Source organism: Culex quinquefasciatus, chromosome 2 (assembly GCF_015732765.1).
Source record: "Culex quinquefasciatus strain JHB chromosome 2, VPISU_Cqui_1.0_pri_paternal, whole genome shotgun sequence".
Classification (NCBI taxonomy): domain Eukaryota; kingdom Metazoa; phylum Arthropoda; class Insecta; order Diptera; family Culicidae; genus Culex; species Culex quinquefasciatus.
In genome coordinates this window covers 139,119,145-139,137,943 of record NC_051862.1, presented here as the reverse complement: position 1 = coordinate 139,137,943, position 18,799 = coordinate 139,119,145, and the positions used below count along the sequence as shown (strand labels likewise).

Genomic DNA, 18,799 nt, shown 5'->3' with positions numbered 1-18,799 from the left:
AAACAGCATTTCTATTTTATAATTCAATTAACTATCCAATCATTTTCAACTGTTTTTATGACTTTAGTGAATCGAAATAATGATAATTCTAGATTAAATTGCCATGCGTAAAGTGAACTCTCACACATTGAGAGCGTTTTTCAAAAATATTTTTATCTATTTTTAAAATAAACTTTTTGAAAATCGGCCTTCGTCATGCACAGGAAACCGGTATAAGAAGTCTTCACCAAAATATTGAGCCGGTTTGGTCAAATCAGTGTAGAGATGTCGCCGTACCCGTTTTTTGAAACTGCTAACTTCATATGGCTACAGTATGGCCCATAAAAAAATGCGACATGTGCATATTTTCACAGAAAATTGGCTCCATTCTAAAATGTTCTTAATCAACTGATTGTTTTATGTATCATAGTGTTGGTTTAGATTGTTTGAAGATATTTTTGCAGTTCACCAAAACTGGGCACTGGCGGGCTTCAATAATGGATGTATATTTGGTACAAAATTTACCTTTATTTCATACCTTTTATCTTAAAAACGGAACATTTTAAAATATCCAACCCTGTGTCAAAAGCATCGTTAGAAGTCCCACTTAAATACGCCCAATCAAAAAAGTTTATAAATTTTGATAAAATTGGTAATTTTAGAGAAATATGCTATTTGAGTAATCCTCTTGAGTGATTCAGTTAAAATAATTTAATAACATAAAACCTATGTCGATGGCTCTAAAGGGTGCCCAACGGCTCAATACTGTTAAAAGTCATATCAGGGTATCTGTTAGAGTCAATTACCATCGTTTGTGTCATTATTTTTTTTTCTTAAACCATTGCAGACTCCAAAAACTCCTAAAATTTGAAGCATTTTCAGAATCGGTATATTTCCAAAAAGTTCACTGTTTTAGTACAACTGGTTAATAGAATGCGTAAAGTTCAGTGTAATTAATTTTTACAACTCTCAGAAACAGTAGCCGTGAAGGCAGTTTACTTTTTATACCATACAAAAATTCAGAGGTGGCTCTTCATAGAAAAATCATTTTTCCTTTATATGGCATGGGCTGGAAGCAAATTGGAGAAATTTAAGATTAAATGTGCTGTGAAATTTTTTAAAGCTAAAGAAAAGGTTTTCAATGCATTATTTGTTTGTTTGAAACCTACTTAACATGTACACATGCTATATACATCATAAATAGTCAAAACAGACCTGATTTCCACCTAATAACGATGTCGCATTTTTTATGGGCCATACTGTATATTTTGGCAATGATACATCCAAATGTTTTCAAATTTGTTTTGGTAATTAATAAAAATGTATATTTTAATGCCCTGAAAACAAATAAAAAAAAGTGGAAGTGTGTGCTTCTACCAACCTCTGACTTTTTGCCGATTAACATGTATGTAAACCCTTAAGAGTGAGATTCTCGTTGGATAATTCAACTGACTCAGCTGATAATTGTTGTCTTCTGCTTCCAATCTCGAAACTAATTGTCTTAAAAAAAATCTACTTTAGTCTACTTGTGTAAACAACACTTAAGGGAAAGAATGAAAATTATAATAAAAGCTCCTGTAATTTTGAAGATACTGAAAGGTACGTTTGCTTTTTTCGGCGTACTAGTCAAAAATTAGTGAACCGTTTATTTTAGATTGTGCAATCTAAAATTAACGGTCCACTAGTTGTTGACCAATACGCCGAAAAAAAATAAACATGCTACGACGCTACGTGAAAAGAATAACAACAGTCGAACGATCATATTCTGATATTCACATTTTTTTTGCATAAATCTCGGTGCTATTTAAAGTAATTATCCTACAGCTGACGTAGATCTCTCACTTTACTCTAAGAATGTATTTCTGATGGTATACAATCGGTTGTACTTTTTTTTTGTTTTTTTTTTTTATAAAAGTAACAGCTCTCAAAAATCAGATACGATTATTGCTTGACATAACTTTCATAAACTAGAGAGTTTTTTCACCACTTTAAGATATGCCAACCTTCAACAAAACTAAGATAAATTGAAAGTGTTGAGTGATATTAACACGAAATATCCCACCGGTGGCAAAGGTTGACCGGTTCAACGCATAAGAAGGGATGCTAATATTAAAATGCACGCTCCACGGGTCAACCTCACCGTCAACGAATAAACTAAAACTTATGAATTTGAATCACATTAGCCAGCCTCGATACTTCTTTGTTTCTCATAATAATATTAGACAAATTTTGCCCCGTTGGAGATAATGGACGGCAGGGCGTTAGCTTTCGGTTACCGTGGGCTTGTACAGAATATGCTGGTTTAAAAAAAACTCTAAGGTCATTGCAAGGGTTCCAATAGCTTTTGGATGCCGACTAGGCAAAATGGTTAAACGTTTGGTTAGTATGAATTCAGTCTAATGATTTATATGGTGACCAATTTTTGCAGTCAATTTACTTAAAACCACGAGATAAACCACGAGATAAAAAAATAAAAAAGTAGTTAAGAGATAAAGCGAGTATTTTCAAAATCATTCATATTGAGCTCTTTATTGGATAACAGTTTTGAAAAGCCAGGTTGTATCACCCGAAGCCAACATCTGCCAGTAAGCACCCCAACGAATCTTAGCAAAACAAAAACCGTAACCAAACTTGTTTCACACATTTTGTAGATCGTTTGAAACAAACAGCCCCTCATGGCGATGCTTTTTTTCACCTGGTGTGCACAATACACAGTGGTAATTGATTCGGATATGATGGCTTGATGCTGAAGATCTATTTTTAACTTGTTTTTGGCTGATTTTAGTGACGTACTTTCACTTTTGATGGTTAGATTATTATAGGTTTTTTTTGTAACCCCAAGTTGACAAGGACACCGTAACATATATTTATAAATAACAAAGGCAGTGTGCGTCAGCAATTCATCACTAACATTTCAAATAGTGCTATGCCTCACGCAACAGTCAATGCAATTCTTGAGAGCAAAAAAAAAACAAAATAAACGGGTAACTAACCCGTGGGTCAAACTGGATCGCAAATATATTAATCAAATGGTCAGGTTGTCACTTTAATGCATAGTTGTCTGTCTCCGTCAAGTAAGCTTGACGGCAAGGTGCAGTTTGAAAGCCACTGCACTGATTTGGTTGAAACCTAAAAAGTGAAACATTGGCCTTCACCCATCATTATTCACTTCGATCTTGTGTGGGGTTAGTGAGCAGGTTGGCAACAAAAATAACAAACTGGTTGTATCAATTGGAATTATTGACCAATTTAGAGAGATTTTTTTCTGCTGTTTTTTGCTTTGTAGATGTTGGAAAGACATTTTGAATGCTTGATAAAGTGCACCATTTTGAAGTTATAGTAACTTTTAGTTTATAATGACAGCAAATTTAATATTTTTCGTTTTTCAAAAATATTTGATGAAGGAAAGCAACCGCGGATTTTTTTTAAAGCATGAGAAAATTATCTGAAACTTAGAAAATCTGTAAATTTTGGGATCTGAAAAGAGAAATGAATTGTTCTGAGATTTCAGATTTGAAAACTTGCAGTTTTCTTTAATGCGTTTCTTGTATCGAAACATAGCATAACAACATAACAAAAAACTAACACAATAGTTCACAAAGCTTGTGATTATTTTTTTTCTTGATCGATTGGAATCCCGATTGGCCAAATTTGCCCTGTGATTGATATGAGCAATTCCAAAGAGTATTATTAGTATTGTTATTAATTACATTTATTAACATTATTTTTTCAGTGTAGTATAGTAACCTAGATAGTAAATTAGCTTATATCTGTAAGCCCATGCATCCAACTGAGATGTGGTCGAAGACAAACTTTTAGGAAATCGGATGAGCTTTTGGGTAAAAATATTTACAAGACTGAAAAATCAAGTCTGTCTTATAGAAATCGCCAAAAACCATCAAAAACCCTATTTTTTGTCAACATTTTTATTTCTAAACCCGCTGTAACTTCACAAGGATTGGAATTAGGACAATGGTCACTATGGAGACTTTTATGTAAAATTGTCTGGAGAATCGACTCTCGTGTTCGGTTTTTGAAAATTTTGACGTTTAGAGCACTTTTCAAAAAAACAGTTTCAGGAAATGATTTTCGTTTTTTTAGGTGAGTTGCTCCATCTTGCATTTTTCGTGAGTCTTTTTGTAACATCTTAGGCTACTTTCACAAAAATTTTGAGCGAAAAAAAAAATCGTGGGCTCATCTTCAAATTTGACCATTAAACTTAAAAATCAAAAAATCTCATAAAAGTGGAGTGTATTTATCTTTCAGTGTATTTCTTTCGGAAAACCCGTCAAATTTCCAACAAATTTGTCTTTGACCACTTTTGATACGATGCAACGGCTTTTTTCTGCAACGGCTTCGAGATACAGCAATATTTAAATTACGAAATACAAACATTTTTAAAACACTTACGCCCTTCTCAAATGCCATTATCGAGTGAAACTGGCTCCTATTACACATAAATGGCTTATATATGCCTAGGATAACATGTCTACAAAGTTTAATTGAAATCGGAGAGGGTCGAGAAAAAAGTATCTAAAAAAATCTTGTTTTGGGCTGGAATTGCTTTTAACCTTTTGGACTCGTTTGATAGGTAATTAGATTACGCATCCTACGAGAGGACGCATGATTAATCCGAACATCGTTTCCATCAAAATATCTGAGATCCGGTTTCTAACGAATGAATAAACATCACTTAAGTGCTCATAACTTTTGATAGGTTTGTCAGATTTTCAATCTTTTGAACGCGTTGGAAAAGTGTTTTGAATACATTTCTAAAAATGTATAACATGATGGGTTTTTTTTTTACAAAAACTACCCTTTTTACAATTTTCCCGACTTTTGTTAAAATCGTTTTTTAGCATAACTTTTGAAGTACTTTTCTAAACTTCATAATATAAATAGGGTCTTACAGGACCGCAAAACGAATCGAATGAGACCAAAATGATCCAAATTGGTTCAACCAGTCCGGAAATAATCGAGTGCATTTTTTGGGTGCACGGACTCACATCCAGACACACGCACAGACATTTGATCAGAATTTTATTCTGAGTCGATAGGTATAAGTGAAGACTTTTTGACCATGTTTCACTATGGCTCAAAAGTTGCGGGGTTTTGTCTTCTAAAACATATAAAAAAATAAAAACAAAAAATATGTATTTTAGGAAGTTGAGTTTTTGTGAAAAAGAAGTTGATCAAAAACTCTGCAATTTTTTTTCCGTGTCCTTTTTTTCTCAATAGTCCTCAGCAATACCTACAACTTTGCCGAAGACACCAAATTGATCAGAAAATTCAATCAGTTATAGCTGTTTGAATATGTACGTACCATTTTTGTATGGACAGCAGCCAAAATTGTATGGGTGAACCAATGACCCAAAAGAGATTCTTTGGTCATATGGAAGACCCCCACAAAGTTTGAGCCAAATAAAAAAAAAATACAAAAAATAAAAATGATTGAAATCGGCCGATTTCGTAGAGAGTTGCTCATATCTCGTTTCTCCATATAGGCTCTCTAAGTCAATAAGGTTCTTAAATACCGCCTCAAAAAAATTAGAATCGATGAAAATTAGTTTTTTTCTAAACGTAACCTAATTAGCTTGTAATTTTCAATGCTATAAAAAGAAACTCTTTTAAAATGTCTGTGCTTTTCAATAAATTTTTTTTCAAAATCTGACAATTTGGCCTAAATATGAAATGAGGAGAGTTGTCTATTGGTAGACATTTTCAACAATCATGCTCGATTTTAAAATTATGAAATTACAAATCGAACAGAAAATCCCATCATAAGATAAAGATTTCAATACCCAGTGTACCCATTTTGAAAGATCAGCCTGTAAAATTGTATGGAGACTTAATTGAAAAAACTAACGATGCAAAATTGCTTCATTTAACATGGGGAATGTATGAACAAAATTCATCCAAATAATAAACATAAATAGGTTTTCGAAATCGAACAGAACCCGAAGGTTTGTATAGGACTTCGGATAATGCAAATTGGAGTGGTTCATTGACTAGTAAATTTAAAAATGCCGTTTTGGCTGCCATCTTGGATTTAAAAATTCTAATTCACTAAAGAGTTGTTCAAGGGTCATAAAAAGACAACGATTTTTATTGTGATTCGATTCTCCGGAGTTTCGATTATCCAAAGTGAAATTTTCCAAGGCCTTCGGATTATCGAGTCTGGACTGTTAGTTAAATGTTTGCATAAATGTCTCATATGCAAATGCAACTAGATGAGAAAAACGCATTTGAAGTTTGTCTTAAGAGCAACTCTCTACGAAATCGGCCGATTTCGACCATTTTTATTTTTTGTATTTTTTGATTTGACTCAAACTTTGTGGGGGCCTTCCCTGTGACCAAATAAGCTATTTTGTGTCATTGGTTCACCCATACAAGTCTCCATACAATTTTGGCTGCTGTCCATACAAAAATGGTATGTAAATATTCAAACAGCTGTAACTTTTGAGTGAATTTTCTGATCAATTTGGTGTCTTCGGCAAAGTTGTAGGTATTGTTGAGGACAATTGAGAAAAAAATAGGTACACGGAAAAAAAATTGCAGATTTTTTTATCAACTTTTTTTTAGTAAAACTCAATTTCCCAAAATATGTATTTTTTGATTTTCGAGATTTTTTTATAAGTTTTAGGGGACTAAAATCCGCAACTTTTGAGCTATCGAGAAACATGGTCAAAAAATCTGCCGCCAAGTTATGAATTTTTGAAAAATAGTGATTTTTGGAAAAAAAATCAAAATTTCATGCAAAAACAAATTTGAAGTTATTTTTTAATGCAAAATTTAATTTGCAATCGAAAACTACTCTACAATTTTTTTGATATAGGGCTTCGTTTTCAAGATATAGGGGAACTATACCCTTTCTCAGCCTATTTCTATTATCGGCCTATCAGCACTTTGATCAGCTTATATAAAGTGTTTTTGACTGTTCCAAAGTAATAAATAGCTCAAATAAAAGTGAGCAAGCAACTCTCCATTGTTGAAACATTTGAAAATATTGATGTAATAGCAGAAACGGCAAAAGTGATGAGAATTGGTCGAACGGCTTAGTGTGATTAAAATGGGTATATTTCCCCTAGCCACCGAAAGTTTGATTTTAGCAAAATATTTACAGTTTTTTGATTTTTAAAAATAGTGACCATGAGCGACCATTTCTAAAAATATTTTTTTTGAAAAGTTCACAAAATTTGCTATAAAATTGTCTAAGAGACATTGAAGATTGGACCTCGGGTTGCTGAGATACAGAACAACAAAATTGAAGTTTCACGAAAATTGAAGTTTTCCCAGTCTCACCAAAACAACCCACCATTTTCTAATGACGATATCTCAGCAACTAATGGTCCGATTTTCAATGTTAAAATATGAAACATTCGTGAAATTTTCCGATCTTTTCGAAAAAAATATTTTGAAAAAAAATAAATCAAGACTGACATTTTAAATGGGCGTAATATTCATTGTTTTGCCCTTTTAAAATGTTAGTCTTGATTTATTTATTTTCAAAATATTTTTTTCGAAAAGATCGGAAAATTTTACGAATGTTTTAACATTAACGAATGTATTAACATTGAAAATCGGACCATTAGTTGCTGAGATATCGACATTAGAAAATGGTGGGTTGTTTTGGTGAGACTTAGAAAACTTCAATTTTCGTGTTTCTTTTTCGGCAGCTGTATCTCAGCAACCCGAACGGAATCGACGTAACACCTTATAATGTGGCCCTCTTAAACCTTGCGGTTTCGTCAACGGATCCACAGGTGTGTATCGTTCTTTTTGCGACAAGACTCCGCCTCCCGGGTCTCCTAAGTGTGAATGTATGGCACGGGGAGAGGGCACCGAATACCTATATTTTACACTTAGAATTTTTTGCGTCCGCCTCGGGATTCGAACCAGCGACCTCTGGATTGTGAGTCCAGTGCGCGGTCCGATTGATCCACACAGGCAGACAACCCGAGGTCCAATCTTCAATGTCTCTTAGACAATTTTATAGCAAATTTTCTGAACTTTTCAGAAAAAATATTTTTAGAAATGGTCGCTCATGGTCACTATTTTTAAAAATCGAAAAACTGCACATATTTTGCTAAAATCAAACTTTCAGTGGCTATATCTTGAAAACGAAGCCCTTTATCAAAAAAAAATTGTAGAGTAGTTTTCGATTGCAAATTCAATTTTGCATTAAAAAATAACTTCAAATTTGTTTTCGCATGAAATTTGGATTTTTTTTTCCAAAAATCACTATTTTTCAAAAATTCATAACTTGGCGGCAGATTTTTTGACCATGTTTCTCGATAGCTCAAAAGTTGCGGATTTTAGTCCCCTAAAACATATCAAAAAATCTCGAAAATCAAAAAATACGTATTTTGGGAAATTGAGTTTTAGTGAAAAAAAAGTGGATAAAAAAATCTGCAATTTTTTTTCCGTGTACCTATTTTTTTCTCAATTGTCCTCAACAATACCTACAACTTTGCCGAAGACACCAAATTGATCAGAAAATTCACTCAAAAGTTACAGCTGTTTGAATATTTACATACCATTTTTGTATGGACAGCAGCCAAAATTGTATGGAGACTTGTATGGGTGAACCAATGACACAAAATAGCTTATTTGGTCACAGGGAAGGCCCCCACAAAGTTTGAGCCAAATCAAAAAACACAAATAATATCCATTTCCAGTTTTGGTAGAGAATTGCTCTTAAACAAAAGGCTACATGTTAAAATTCCACCAAAAAAAAAAATGGATATTTTTCTGATTTCTAGAACAAAGTAACAGATATATTAGGCTTTTCTAAAAGAGCACACAATTTTGAAGCTACACTGAAAGCCCGACCGTGGTAATTTTAAGAACATTTGCTAAAAATGCTGCTTATTAAAATAACTGCGGCTTTTTTGTAAAAGTAAACGCAAATATGGTAAAATGAACCATGCTTCCACAAAATTGCATGGTAGCAATTACGAAATCATTATCATTCTCTCCATATTGGAGGGTTAAAATTACCATACCGCTCACGACATAGTAAAACTGACTGCGTTAATCAGTCAATCCAAGCACGGAATGTTTTTAGCAAAAATACGTCGGTGCGTGTTCTCAATTTAACCCTACAATATGGTAGCAACTACCATGGTTGGGTTTTCAGTGTAACTGCCTCAATAACTATGCGACATTTATGCGATCAGGGGCAGTATCAAAAAGTTATTTTTTTTTAAATTCCAAATTATTGTTGTTCAGTGTAACTAATTCGAAAGGATTTTTCAATCCCATATCCAAACGTTATATTTTTGGACCCGAATCAAACACGTTCAACAATAGACTAATGAGGCCCACCTTAGCAATGGCCTACTACCATCTCCCACTCTCCCACCACCCAAAAGACCCTTATCAACTCGTGGCTTGCTTTTTTGTTTTTGTTTCGGTTCAACACACGTGTTTGGCCATCATAGCCGGTCGGTCGGCTAGCAGCGGTGTGCAACACTCCCCCCACGACCCTGCAAACGGCGTCGGCGTCACCGCTGAGATGTTGATCGACCAATCTTTTCGGCAACTTCAGGTTTTTGGAACTGCTTTGGTCAACTCCGACCCACTAAACTGTAACTAATATGTTTCGGGCGGTCGTGGCTATCAGTCGACGGGGGCAAAAAAAGATCGACCAAGTTTACATCACCTCTGGTGTGTGTGTGTTTGTGAGTGTGATTCTGTTAGATTTGTTGCCTCCGAGTGACACGTTGTGACATTGAATTTCTGCTTACCGAAGCTGGACAAGACATTTTCCAAAAGCCGCAGCCAATATTGGAAGAAATTCCCCTCAGTTTGGTGTTAGACGTCGATGGGTTCAGTGCGATGTTGTCGTTGATAATTCTCGTGGCGATAGTGGTTGTTGGGGGGATTCGGCTGTACCGGGACCACCGGAAGAGGTACGCCTTTGCGGATGCATTTCCCGGCCTGAGGCCACTGTACCCGTTGGTCGGCAACGGGGACATTATGTGGAAGAGTGACGTCGCTAAGTTCGACACGATGGTGAGGATCTTCAGTGAGAACGACCGCGTGGTGAAGGTTTGGGCTGGGCCGAAACTGCTCCTGTTCACGGCGCATCCGGATCTGGTGCAGCAGCTCCTGTCCAGCGACAAGTGCTTGGAGAAACCGTTCCTGTATGCGTTCGCTGGCTTTGAGACGGGACTGTTCACGTCGAAACGTAAGCATTGGGGAACTGTGAAAGTTTGAAGAAGTTTGATGCAATCTCTAAAAAACTAAACCAGGGAAATAGTAGAAATAAAGTGCGCAGATTTGAGCATTATAGAATAAATCCAGTTTTAGAAATGAACAAAACATCAAAAGGGTTTTGATACAGTCTTGCTTGATTAGATATAAGTTTTTCAGCTAAGGTAAAGTAGTAGTAAATAACATAATGCTGCAATTTCCCACGAAAACAGCCTGATCAAAAAAATAGTTCTTCGCTCGGACTCAAAAATTTTCTTTAAGCTTCTTTGGTCGATATAATCAGACCCATATAATTTTGTTTGGCCATTAGGGTGACCTACGCCGTGTTAGGATCGCCCCAAAAAGTGGCAATTTTCGTCGAAAAAAACGAATGGGTATTAGATAAGCTTTTAAGAAAAACTATAGTTCAAAGTTTCAAATGTCTAGGATAACATTTGAAAAGATCAAATGAAAACATAAAATGCCCTTTTGAAGGTCTCGGAATCAAAGAGCCTATGTCTGAAAACATTTTTATCAAATTCTTCGGAAAATTTTGCACAACATATCAAAAAATTGTGGTGTTATGATTTCAATACACAGAAAACAATGATGGTAATGTTCATCAGGAAATGGTGACAGATTTTGTGTCAAAAAATTATTAATTTTACCCCAAGAAATGTTGAATTGTCATCAGTTTTTGATGAACATTTATCAGGTTCACATTTTTACACATTTTTCATACTCAAAAAAGAGGTGATATTCAACCTACCAAATTTTCAACATTCCAAAATTCAACTTTTTTTCTGTGTATTCCAAGATACGACTTTTTCACTTAAACTTCAATAACATTAAAATTTAAGCGTTGATTAGATTATTGAATAGAAATGCAAACATTATGAGTGGGAAGAACGGTTCGAAAATATCGTTAGCGTAACTAAGAGTCTACTAAGGCACTAAGGCAAAACTTTATAAAATTACAAAGTTCACCTAAAAGAGCTAGAATTCTAAAAAAAATAAATTTGCGATTTATTGGATAAATCTATCGGCATTTAAGCGCAAAAATTGAACAATTTTAAAACTCAAATAAAAAAAAGTTCCATTCACCATCAACTCGATTCGACCAGGAGCTGGTGTTGGACACTTAGGACTATCATTTGAGAGCGTTTTGGGTACTGCAGTTTTACATAAATCGATGCCTATGTGCTATCTTATACTAACTAGATAGGATAAACAGCAAGCTCAGTCACTTTTTCTTTATGTTTATTTTTTTTCTCGAGTAACACTAGTTTCTTTGGAAACAAATCTGATTTTCATTAACGGTATACATAAAACATAGCTTTGGCGCAAAGATTTTTATTACACACATTTTTTTTAGTTGGAAATTAACAACAAAAATGGTACAATGGGACTTCAATTTTGTATTCCTATCCCTTAATATTTACAGATACACAAATTATCTACTAATTTTCATGGGAATCAAGAGGCTCTAAATTTTACGATTTCCCGGACATTTCGCGTCATATAAGTTTTTAAATTAAATTTAGACCGGCTTTGTGGCTTAATGGTTGCGGCTTCTGCCTCACAAGCAGAAGGTTCAGGGATCAAATCCCGGTTGGTACCTTTAAAATAAAAAAAAAAGTACAAAAATTTAAATTATAAGCATTACTTTGAACATTTTAATGAAAAAGGGGTTTTGAAATGCACATTATACTAATCCAGTAGTTTTGCAATAATTAATTTTCAAAAAACTTAAGTATTTCCAAAAACATTTTTTTCGTGATTTTTTTTTCAGTGTTGTGTAACGAATATTCTAAATATTTTTGATCGAACCCTATCATGTTAAATATGATTTAAAATGCAGGAAAATGCATTTCAAAAAGTTTTCAATTGATTGGACTTCTTTTTCCATTGAAATTTTGAAGTTGAAGCCCCTAATTTTCCGGGACGATTTTGAAGGGAGAACATAAACTTTGAAAAATATTTGCAACGGCCTTAGTAGTTTTTCGAATGTTTTAAAAATCTATCAACGAGTTGTGCATAAGGATATCAACATAATCCATCAGAGGTTAGAATGAAAACTAGTGATCTAAAATAGTTGTTCCCGAAACGAATACCTCCATGACATTCCCCCAAAACAACAACAACACGCGCGCGTGCACCTCAAAATGCGCCCAATCACGGTGCAAATGTAAAGTGTGCGCAAACTTTTGCATAAATTGCGGATGATACACGCACGTGGCAATGTCAACGGTAACGGCATCTATCGCGCTTGAGCTTGACCTTCTTCTCGATGATGGGGGAGGGCGGGAGAATCCGGTGTTACTGCAATTGCACGAGTGACGCATTTTGGCGATTGTTCATTTCTTGAAGTGTTAAAACGAAAACATTGCGTTGCTAGTCTTATTTCGCATTCATTTAATGTGTGTGTTTAATCTTATCAAGAGCAATAATTATTTCGATTGGTACAGTCATCCCTCATATTCGGAACAGTTTACAGATCAGCCAATGTGCAAAAAATCATAGGAAATCGATAATTGAACATAATGATTTGCTTTTACCTTCATGCTTCAGTTTTTCTTGAGATCTTTCGATTGATGTATTGAGCGACTGTAATTTTTTACGTTTTATATCAAATTTTGATAGAAAAACATTGACCCTTGAAATCCACAAATTCTGAACACTTTTTTCTTACAGATGTAAACAAACTTTGGTTTTCCAGGAGTACAAATTTTTTACAAAATAATGACTTCACATACTGAAACCAACGAAACTCAACCTTATTTATGTTTTATGAATGGTCGGATAACTTTTTTGTGAAAATATCAGTTAAATTCAGGTATTCCACAATTGTGGGAGACACAATAACATCCCACAATCATGGAAAGGCAATTTGGAGGCAGTGTTTTGCTGCTCCGAAGAAATTAGTCTTGGAATGCAGTTTGCTGCACTACTTTTACTAGTATGTATAAATAAAGGACCTAAAAATAGTAGGGTCACCAGAAAATATGCATTTTGTTTGCTATTGACAAATTATTACAAAGTTGTTCCGAATTTGTGGGTGTTCCGAATATGTGGGATGACTGTACAGTGAATAGACAACTTAAATTTTTCTGTTTCTTTTTTTAAGCCGCTGTGTCTCAGCAACTAGAGGTCCAATCTTCAATGGCTCTTAGAAAATGTCATAGCAAATTTTCTGAACTTTAAAAAATATATAACTATTTTTAAAACCGAAAAACTGCAAATGTCCAGCATTTGATTTTTGGGTGTTTTCTAACCGCCTTGAGTCATGGGTATTGAAAACACCCAAAAATCAAAAACTGTAAATTTTGTTTATTGGACCTTTTCAAAGAAGACTCCAGAAATATTTCGCTGAAATTAAACTTTCGGTGGCTACATCTTGAAAACGGGGCCTTATAAAAATATATATAAAGTGCTTTTCGATTGCAAAATCAATTTACATAAAAAGGAGTTAAAACTTTTTTTGGCATAAAGTTTTGATTTTTATAAAAAAATACTAATTAAAAAAACATAACTCAGCGGCAAAATTTTTGACCAAACTTCTCAATGGCTTAAAAGTTGCGGGATTTGGTCACCTAAAACATATCAACACTCTCGAAAATAAAAAAAAAAAAACAAATTTTGAGAAACTACAAAAAAAACCTTTTTAAAAAATCGTCATTTTTCATTTTTTTTTTCAAAATATTCCTGAACAATACCTACAACTTTGCCGAAGACACCAAATTGATCAGAAAATGTCTTACAAAGTTACAAAGTTTTCGAATACTTACGTACCATTTTTGCATGTACAGCTGCCAAAATTGTATGGAGACTTGTATGGGTGAACCAATGACACCAATCATTAGAATAATTGAAAATTCGAACTGTATTTTAAGATAAATCCTCCATGCGCTGTATGCGGTGTGCTAAATTGAACTGAAGTTGTGGTAGGTAATTTCCGCAACTGCAAGCTTAAAAAAAATTATCTCAAGAGATTTCAATTAGCTCAACAATCGAAAAATTGATTCTTATGTAAAATCACCTGGGGATCACGATGATGAAGTTTAATTCAAAATGTAATCGCATTATACATGCGAATGTTTTCAATTGCGCAAAATACATCAAAGTTTGATTTCAATCGAAAATGTGATGACACCATTCAATTCAGCGTTCAACTTCAATTAAAACTAACTGTCAAGTTTTGCTCTGTCATTTTTAGTTTTTGAGATATGGCCATTTGAAAATTGAGTTTTTTTTAAATGACGACAATCGCAAAACTTTGGGACGGTAACAAAAAAGAAGGGGTAGTCCAATTTGGTTTAAAATCTGGATTCTGACATGTTTTGATAGTATCAATAGCTCCACCAAATTTGGGCTTGGTCAGAAAATGTCGATTTTGAACTTTTTTTGTGTACAGTTGAGGCGAAATGACCCATATGGAAATGCTGTATAAATAAATCTCTTTCCTCTATTATATTGTTTAAACCTGTTCTATTTGAGAAACGCAAACAGTTCAAATTTAGCACTTTGAATTAGCACATGTGTGGCGAAATCGCGTGCTCCTTATCCCTCTGGCATCATTCTACGATGCTTAATTTGAATTTATTTGATGCACTTCTAGCTTGGTGATTTTGCCTTCCAGGCAGCTCAGTTGGAATTCTTCTCTGTAATTAAGCACTTGCCTCTCTGCGATGTTTGAATTGGTGGTGATAATTGGTGCACTGATTTGCAGCTGGTTTTATATCAATTTCAAGCGAAGATACGATTTTGCTAGTGAATTGACAAATTTGGAACCGCTTTATCCGTTGATTGGAAATGCCAACATTATGATTGGAACGAACGATCTTCAACGCTTTGAAAATTTAGTGAACGTTTTTCAACGAAGCGAACGTTTACTTAAAGTTTGGAATGGTCCGTTCATGCTACTTTTCATCAACCATCCAGATTTGGTCCAACAAATTTTGTGTAGCTCGGCCTGCTTGGAAAAGCCTTTTTTGTATGGTTTTGCCGGATTCAAAACGGGAATTTTTACCGCCAAGTGTAATTAGTAGTTAGGATGCTAGTATTTTCTTAGAATAACTCTGAAATTTTCATGATCTCTTGATAGATGAGCTATGGCGCGTGACCCGGAGACGGCTGGATCCGTGCTTCAACACGCGAATCCTGCACGGATTTATTCCGATCTTTGAACAGTGTTCCCGGCAGTTGGTCAATCGCTTGAACGAGCTCAAGGACGGAGCCACGGTCAACATTCACCAGTACACGTCGGTGACCACGCTGGAAATGGCCTGCGGAACCACGCTGGGCAGCAACATACTTACCCGAGACGGCAAGGAGGAGTTCGTCCACGGGCTGGATGTGTGAGTATAATGGCGATAAATTTCTAAGTTCAGAATGGTTCGGTCGAATTATTCAGTTTCCTACATCATTAAATATACCTATTAGGAATTGCTAATGTTTGTTCTTCAATATAGTGCTTTTGATGGAGCAGCCAAGCGAATGGCCAGCGTTCACCTGTACTGGGACTTTATCTACCGGTTGACCGACCATCACCGACAGTTGAAGAAGGCCCGCAAGGTCGTTTGCGATTTCTTCAACAAGGTACAAGCGGCACTTTTTTGATATTATGATTATTTTTTCAATCGTAATTTTTCTTCAGTTGGTAGTGGAACGTCGAGATATTCTCGGCATGAACAACAACAACAACGATCAAGCCGATGAGGAATATCAGAAACCGAAGATCTTGATCGATCAACTGCTGAGCGTTTCCCCCGACGGAAAAGCTTTCAGCGAAGTTGAGGTCAGAGACAACATCTACGCGGTCATCACGGGGGTAGGGTCTCGTCAAAGTCATTAGGTTGATGGTAACTCACCCTTCAAATGTCTCATTTTAGGCCAACGACACCTCCGGCCTGTTGGTGGCTCACGCCGTCCTCTTCATGTGCTTCTACAAGGACATCCAACAGAGGTTGTACGAGGAAATCATGGAGTTCGTACCAACCAATGACATCGACCTGGACGCGGAAACCATAAAGCAGCTGGTGTACCTGGACATGTTCCTCAACGAATGTCTCCGGCACTGTCCGGTGGCGCCGAATGTGGCCCGTGAAAATATGGCGGAAATCGAACTCGACGGGGTGAAGATCCCGGCGGGAAACATCTTCCTGATGAACTTTTACGCGCTGCACCGCCGGAAGGACATCTGGGGTCCGGACGCGGAAAAGTTCGACCCGGAAAACTTTTCCAAGGAACGGTCCAAGAATCGGCACCCGTTTGCGTTCCAGCCGTTCAGCGGAGGCAGCAGGATTTGCATCGGTAAACTGATTTTCGATTAAACATTTGTTCTGAAGAACTAGATGCAAACTCATTTTCAGGTTGGCGATACGCCATGTTCAGCATGAAGGTGACGCTCATTCACCTGGTGAGGAACTTCCAGTTTGACAGCAAAATCAAACCAGAAGATGTTCGATACAGGTTCGATCTGACGATGAAGTTGCCGTTCGATCATTCTATTCAGATCATCAAACGAAATGCCAGTGATGATGCTACGAAGGCATCAGAAATACTAGAAAAAAGATAAGCTATAGAGAGGATAATCTATGTAAAATATTAGAAGTTAAGAAAAATATGGCTGTTGTATATATTGTGAGAGTATAAAAATAAGGAGAACAATCTTATGCAATTAATTGTGAAATTCGCTGGTACAGAGATAATTTCTTTTTTTGTAATAACAATAATAAAAAAATAGTTTTCAAATTATTGAGAGAAAATACACAATATTTTGATGAAAATATGAATAATTTGTTTCTACGACAGATATCCGCTGTTTATGTAGTCTTAGACTTCTGGAGTTTTGTTAAAGGTCCAATAAGGCTGTTGCGAATACTTTTAATAGTTTTTGTCACCCCCAAACATGCCATGGGTCGAATGATGGATCCGGACATCGTTTACATGCATATAAATGAGATCCGGATTTATGTGAAAACACATTTTTATGCATATTTTTTGAACTGGGACCCTATACCAAGTCGATTGCAACTGGTTTGGTCAAAATCGGTTCAGCCAGTGCTGAGAAAACTCAGTGAGAATTTTGGTCACATACACACACACACACACACACACACACACACACACACACACACACACACACACACACACACACACACACACACACACACACACACACACACACACACACACACACACACACACACACACACACACACACACACACACACACACACACACACACACACACACACACACACACACACACACACACACACACACACACACACACACACACACACACACACACACACACACACACACACACACACACACACACACATACACATACACACACACACACACACACACACACACACACACACACACACACACACACACACACACACACACACACACACACACACACACACACACACACACACACACACACACACACACACATACATACACACACATGAATATTTTCATCATCATCTCATTTAAATCTAACAATTTAATTTAAAATGAAATTGACTTAGGGGAAGGTGGGGCAAGACGACCATATGAGGCAAGTGCACCCAACTGGCAGTCGCATGATTGTGATGCATGGCGGCATGAAAGTATATCAGAATCTGCATGAAATCTGTCCTCATGCATTTTTTGCGATATAGGAGTATGACATTTTTGCCCGTTACCGACAATTATCGACATTACCGACGGCTTTTTGATTGTATTTCACAAAAAACACTTAGCAGAACGAGGATTGAACCACCAACTTCTTGGTTATTGATCCGACACGCTACCACCGCGCCATGGACGCTTGATGAAAAGTGAGTGAAAGAGCACCAAGATATGCTTCTCTTTGGAGTGTTGCTCGGGGACGGGCCAGCTTTATATGTGTTGGTGAGAACTGCAGATCGCTGAAATTTTTACACGCGGGCAAAAATGATCTACGGGCTTGCTGCAAAAAATGTTATAAAATATGACATTTTCTGCAGCAAATCCAATGTTGCAGATTTTGAGATATATTTTTCCTTTGGGTGTGGAACAATCGCTCGTACGACAGTAATTTTTACAATTTTGATTATTTCCAGTATGAGGAATCTAGCAATGCAATTAGCTGATTCTGCTACCACATAACCGCCAAAACGACGTAAACGCCACTGGGCATAAGATTGAATGAAATTTTTTTCCAAACCTTTGTTTCCTTATAATATTTGGAAAGTACAAAATAAGTCTTAGGGTTCGTTTTAAGGCTCATTTCATCAAAATGCTATTTTTTTCTAGATCAGTAGTGTCCCTACCAATGACTTGCACCTATTATAAAATATGATTTATCTTTTGGTTATTTTTGTTGAGAGCTATTAAAAAATCGTGTTTAGGTGGGGCAAGTGTACCATTTGGGTTTTTAGTATGGAAAAAAATACGAATTGCTGCAACAACATATTTTATTGTACACAGAAAAAAATATGTGAATTTACTCGAAACGGAAATGGATCACATGTAAACTCTGATGTAAACTTGAGATTCGACGTAAACGGTTGAATCAAACGTAAAATCATGTTTTTACGTATAATTTATCGCAAATTTACATCAAATTGCATTTAAATTTAAA

General features: G+C 35.8%; 1 protein-coding gene across 1 annotated transcript; it reads left to right on the top strand.

The window, feature by feature from the left end:
• The first annotated feature begins 9,819 nt into the window (after positions 1 to 9,819).
• Positions 9,820 to 16,931, top strand: LOC6031850 (probable cytochrome P450 313a4). Its single transcript, XM_001842500.2, has 6 exons — positions 9,820 to 10,171; positions 15,281 to 15,533; positions 15,648 to 15,774; positions 15,833 to 16,006; positions 16,068 to 16,488; positions 16,548 to 16,931. The coding sequence occupies exons 1-6, from the start codon at positions 9,820 to 9,822 to the stop codon at positions 16,751 to 16,753; spliced, it is 1,533 nt and encodes a 510-aa protein (XP_001842552.2). The 3' UTR covers positions 16,754 to 16,931.
• Positions 16,932 to 18,799: the final 1,868 nt, after the last annotated feature.

Excerpts from the sequence above, each read along its gene's own strand:
- LOC6031850 (XM_001842500.2), top strand. The coding sequence starts at position 9,820 with ATGTTGTCGTTGATAATTCTCGTGGCGATAGTGGTTGTTGGGGGGATT. Across the intron at positions 15,775-15,832 it reads TTTGCGATTTCTTCAACAAG|TTGGTAGTGGAACGTCGAGA; the intron begins GTACAAGCGGCA and ends ATTTTTCTTCAG. Across the intron at positions 16,489-16,547 it reads AGGCAGCAGGATTTGCATCG|GTTGGCGATACGCCATGTTC; the intron begins GTAAACTGATTT and ends ACTCATTTTCAG.